This window comes from Triticum dicoccoides, chromosome 7A (assembly GCF_002162155.2).
Source record: "Triticum dicoccoides isolate Atlit2015 ecotype Zavitan chromosome 7A, WEW_v2.0, whole genome shotgun sequence".
Lineage (NCBI taxonomy): Eukaryota > Viridiplantae > Streptophyta > Magnoliopsida > Poales > Poaceae > Triticum > Triticum dicoccoides.
Genome location: NC_041392.1, coordinates 628421525 through 628427650, shown reverse-complemented (window position 1 = coordinate 628427650; position 6126 = coordinate 628421525). Strand labels below are relative to the sequence as shown.

Genomic DNA, 6126 nt, shown 5'->3' with positions numbered 1-6126 from the left:
TCACTCACTCTCTCTCTCTCTCTCTCTCTCTCTCTCTCTCTCTCTCTCTCTCTCTCTCTCTCTCTCTCTTGCGTTCGTCACCGCCCCACCACCCCAGCCGTCACGCCACACCCCTGCCGAAACTCGACGGGTCCATCACCTCCAACGGTACACCCGGGCTCTATGCCGCTTCTCCTCTGCCAACATTCCACGCCTCTACACCGACCGCCACATAGATACCCGCTCCTACGATGCTCACCAAGCCCGACAACTGTTCGGTGAATTTCTCAAGTTAAATATTTTTGTCCTTTCTTCTTTGAAGCAATGCATTCAGATATGCGAGCACTATGTTGAGTCATCCAATGGCTTGTCCGGCGAGGAGGACTACACAGATGAGACGACGATAATGCAAGCGGTGCTTGCAGAACCGGGGCATGCGGAGGAGCATGTTTTGAATTTCAAGGGTGGTCATCGAGTGCTCAATCACAACCAGGCGCGCGGCCATTTGACATTGATGAACGACTACTTTGCCCCTGATGTCGTCTTCGCTGACAATTTTTGGCGCCGCTTTCGAATGTGCAAAAGTATCTTCGCTCGTCTCTACCATGGCACCCAGTCCTTTGATGACTTGGAAGGACCGGGTTCCTTGGTTATCAGAAGTGCATGGCCGCACTACAGATGCTTGCATATGGCACGACCATCGATTCGTGGTACGGGTACCTACAGATGTCCGAGAGCACATGTGGAGATGCCATGATCAGGTTTGTTCAGATGCATCAACAAATTCAGCAATCAGCATCGAGCAACTCACGAGCGACCGAAGGAGGATCTGATTGAGCATCTGTGGGCAGTTAAGGGGGATAACAATGTTGGAGTGTAATATTTGAAGTTTTTAAAATTTGAACTATTGCTGCATTAAAACTATTTTAGACTATATATGCGGCTATTTGAATGTGCGGACTTATAAAAAAAATTGGAGTCGGATGTATGCGGATAGAGTTGGATGGCCGCCTTCTGCATCAGTGTCCTTATACTGCGAAATATCTATCTCATTTTATCTGTAAAGCTGATATGATCATCCAGTTATGTTATGTTTTAAGCACCATATGGGGAAGACTAGTATAGGATCACACATTAGGTGAGATCAATGAAATCAATTTTTTGAAAATACAAAAACACGTTCAAATATTCTCGAAAAAATTACAGACACACATCAATGTTTGATACAACCTTAAAAAGTTTCAGCTTCTAATTCGACCTACAGTAATAGAAACAAAAAAGACAAAATCATATGTGAATAGTGTCAAATTAATATTCACCCAAAGCAACCACTATTCACATTCCCAAATGAACCGCTATTCACATTCGAATTTGTCTTTTTTTTTAATCTCTAAATGTACATCAAGTCTTGAGATGATTTTTTTCCGGAGTTGTAGACATACCCTCAAGTATGTTGTTTTCAAAGTGTCTAAATATTAAAAAAAAGTTGATCTCATTGATCTCACCTAAATGTGAGATTCTATACTAGTCTCCCCCGCACCATAAAGATTCAGCAATGGGCGTGACCTGACCTACAAAAGAGAAGCCAATACCATGTGACCTGACCTACAAAAGAGAAGCCAATACCAATATGGCATCAGATTTGTGAGGGGGCTAGAGCAACCAAATGGTTCGCTATGAGAAAGCACGTCGTGCGAACAAAAATGTACGATATAAAAAAAAGGATTTGCCATGATGTAGGTAAAATAGACAGAATTAAAAAAAATCCAATCTTATAGACAACAAATTTGCACATCTAGATAACATGGCAACATTTTGAAAAGGTTTGTAGCAGATGTAAAAAAAATAAGATAATTTTCAATTCCTAAAAAAATCAAAGGAGAGGGGATTAGAAAAAAATAGCTGCATGGCAAAATATAATGAAAAATGTTTGTAGAAACATGGCAAATATGATAAATTCATCTCAAGATCACATGTGAGTTTTACCAAATTTATTTGAACATACCATGGAAAAACTTATAAATGAAGTTTGTCGTCGCAAAATTTGAATGTAATGAACACATGGCAATTTTAGCATGCTAAAATATTTTAAAAATAATTCACCATGGCAAAAATATTCAAATAAGAAAATTATGAAAAGAATTTTCCATGGTATGTTCCACAAAATTGCCATGGTATGTTCAAGTAATTTACCATTGTGTAACTTTTTCACCCTGACTTACCATCACATTACATAAATGTATTTTAACTTTGCCGTGGTTGTATAGTTTAAGATGGCAAGACAATAAAAAATGTGTTGACATGGCAACAGAGTTTTTAGTTTTTTCAATGATAATGATGCAAAAATTGATTTTATTATATAAAATACAAAGAAAAGGTGCCCATTGTGGAAATAATAGAAATTTCATGATATTAAAAATAAAATTTATGCGCTCTTAATAATAAAATGGCCATATTTTACATTTTCTTTGTTATAACATAAAATCAAACACATAAAATTGCCATGATAGAGAATAATAAAAATACCATGATCAACATAATAAAATTTCCATGATAGAAAATAATAAAAATCCCATGATCAACATAATAAAATTTCCATGCTACCTATAAAAAAATTACAGATGGAAAATTTAATAAGCTTGTTATTTGAAAAATATGGAATATTTCAGAAAAAAATCTCTAAAACAATCAAGGCAACCTTTGGAATTTTGTAATTCGCACATGGCAAAGTTAGAGATTTTTTTTGTTTGGAAAGATGGCAAACTTTAAGAATTTATTTAAAAAATAGCATGTTATGGGCTGTATATGTGTTGGATGCTACGAGGAAAAAAATTGTTCGTGCTTCACATCTTTGTTAAAGATGGTGTCATATTAAGTTCAATTTAAATTTTTTTCTCTATGTGCACATAATTTTGGACCATTGTTTTTGCATCAATTTTAGTTGTTTTGAAACACCTACTCCCTCAGTTCCTAAATATTTGTCTTTTTAAAGATTTCAAATGGATTACCACATAAGGATGTATATAGACATATTTTAGAGTGTAGATTCACTCATTTTGCTCCATATGTAGTCACTTGTTGAAATCTCTAGAAAGTCAATATTTAAGAACGGAGGAAGTATTTATTACACAGTTGTCACAACACTTGGGGCATCATCTAGTTTACTAAACATGGATATACATAGATCCCTATCTAGTAATGGAATAATTATTCCTAATATTTTTAAGGATTATGAAATACTTATCTTACACGTGGTCTACATGTATTGTTCTTCACATTTTTTGTAGTAAGCAAACTGATTTTTGTGATTTTTCCTTACATAAAGAAGCACAATCGAGTAAGCAAAATAAAAAATAAAAATAAAAGTTACTTCGGTATCAAACTATCAGAGTCAATGCCTTCGTACCTTTGAAGTGAAAATAAATTTCCTGGTTTCAAATGGATGCATGAGCAATCAGTTCCATTATTCCAATAGGTGAGAACCTAAATTAATTGAACACGTCCTGACCAGAGACGTGGCCCTTGCTAGACTTGATGTCAAGCAATTTTCTCATCGTTTAGATTGTTGAGGAGAAAAATCAAGGCTGCTAAAACTAGATGATACCTCATGCAGTGTTACATAAATCGGTTGCCTTACAATTCAATGAGATTTGTTTGTACGAAACATAAATATTTTGATAAAAAATGAAAAGTGGAATTGAATATACATATTATTTATTGTATTTATTTCTTGTATATAGTTGTAAAGGATTTATTGAATGTAAGTACCATAAAAAGCATTTTGTCATACATGATTGTATGTGACCCTTTTTCCTATGCATGATTACATGTCGAGGTGACATACTTCCATTGTAAGATAAATAGGTTAATGAAAATAACCTACTTATAATTGTATAGCACTAGAGGATTAGTGACCAGAACAGCCTTAACATGAAAGTACTCCCTCCGTTTCAAATTGCGTATCTTAAATTTATCTAAATACAGATGCATCTAACACGTAATCACTAGCTAAGGGCATCGATTGCCAATCCCAAATAATAGCAACGATAGCTCTGAGACATGAGAGAGTTCTATCCATTTTGTGTTGTCTCAACCTATCTAACATACCAGGAATCATCACACGCTTCGAGATGAAAAAGATTGTCGCAAATAATAGGTCGTCCATCCATCCCTGACTAATTCTTGTTCATGCATCATGTATGTTTTGTACTGCCATTTGGGTACAAAGCACAAAATCATCTCAAATAATCATATAATAAAATCAAAAGCTGTTGCCTTGCCTCCTGAAATCTGCTATACGTCTCGATCGATGCTTAACGTCGTCTTGCTGTAGGTGAGAGCCTCTGGCGTGGCCATGTCGGGGCAGTCAGGCGTCTCATTTTCCATCAGAAAATTGTTCGCTACTCACTCGCCACAGTACCGTCCTGCCCTGTCTCCTCTCCTCTGGCGCCAACTCACACGCAAATACACCCGAGCTGGCGAACTCCTCTCCGATTCGCCGAACCATCCATCCATCCGGCACGCCACGCTTATCTCCAAACCACTATATAAACGCCCTCACGCCCTGCTCATTCCACTCACACAACACAAGCTTCCATCAAGCTTTCTCCTCATCTTCATCTTCTAGCACTTGTTCTTCCTAGCTAGCTCTAGTTGGGTGAGCTTACTTTTGGGAGCATCGAGCCCGCAACGCATGGCGGTGTCGGTGCTGGCCATCCTGCTCGCCTCTTGTGCCCTGGCGGCGGCGAGCTTCGACAAGGAGTTCGACGTCACCTGGGGTGACGGGCGCGGCAAGATCCTCGACAACGGCCAGCTCCTCACGCTGGGGCTCGATAAGGTCTCCGGCTCCGGGTTCCAGTCCAAGCACGAGTACCTCTACGGCAAGATCGACATGCAGCTCAAGCTCGTCCCCGGCAACTCCGCCGGCACCGTCACGGCCTACTACGTACGCCGGCATTCATTCTTTCCTCTGCTTTTCGGTCTTGATCGGATGACACGGTTGCCTAACTTCGTTCGGTTTGGCGTGTATGAATGTGCAGCTGTCGTCGCAGGGGCCGACGCACGACGAGATCGACTTCGAGTTCCTGGGCAACGTCACCGGCGAGCCGTACACGCTGCACACCAACGTGTTCACGCAGGGGCAGGGCCAACGGGAGCAGCAGTTCCGCCTTTGGTTCGATCCCACCAACGACTTCCACACCTACTCCATCCTCTGGAACCCCAAGCACATCATGTAAGTTTATTATAATTGCCATTACCACCAACAAGAAGTTCAGTGACTGATTTAGTTGTAAATGCAGCTTCATGGTGGACGACATGCCGATCAGAGACTTCAGGAACCTGGAGGGAAAGGGCATCGCATTCCCCAAGAACCAGCCGATGCGCCTCTACTCCAGCCTCTGGAACGCCGACGACTGGGCCACGCAGGGCGGCCGCGTCAAGACGGACTGGTCCCATGCCCCGTTCTCCGCCTCGTACCGCGGCTTCAAGGCCGACGCGTGCGTGGTGACCGCGGGCGGCAAGCCGCACTGCGGCGCCAGCGTCGGCACGGAGGTCGCCCCAGGCATTGGTGGCGCAGCCGCGGCCGGCGACTGGTACAACCAGGAGCTGGATCTGACGCGGCAGGAGCGCATGCGTTGGGTGCAGAGCAATTACATGATCTACAACTACTGCACTGACCCCAAGCGCGTCGCCACGGGCGTCCCCGCCGAGTGCTCCATGTAGTCCCCATGTCCATCGAGCTATATATCCGGCAGCTGCTAGCATTGGCCTGCATATCCGTTGATGGCCGGAGGAAGACGGCCGGAGATAGGAAAGATGGGGTGTATGTATAGACCGAAATCCATCAATAAGGATTGGTAATGGGAAATTTGTAAAGTAACCGGTGGTTCAATTCTTGTGCAATATATTACCTTCTCTTACGTCCTTTGTTCAGAATTTGCTAAATCTCAATCGACTGGGATTTAACAAAGTCTTAATTGATACTATATTCGTGAAAGTTTTAGCAACAACATGACATCCATTTCTTCGTGAAAGTTTTTATACGAGTGCAACAATAAATTTAGTATTTTGTTCCCCAAAAGTTTCAGGTTTTTTTTTACTTTTTTACAAATTACTATGTTTTAAAAAAACTCAGGTGTAGTTACA

The 6126-nt window shown here is 41.1% G+C and overlaps 1 protein-coding gene across 1 annotated transcript; it reads left to right on the top strand.

Moving 5' to 3' along the window:
- The first annotated feature begins 4545 nt into the window (after positions 1–4545).
- LOC119328698 (probable xyloglucan endotransglucosylase/hydrolase protein 23) lies at positions 4546–5900 on the top strand. Its single transcript, XM_037601672.1, has 3 exons — positions 4546–4924; positions 5019–5212; positions 5280–5900. The coding sequence occupies exons 1-3, from the start codon at positions 4673–4675 to the stop codon at positions 5701–5703; spliced, it is 870 nt and encodes a 289-aa protein (XP_037457569.1). The 5' UTR covers positions 4546–4672; the 3' UTR covers positions 5704–5900.
- The last annotated feature ends 226 nt before the right edge of the window (positions 5901–6126 follow it).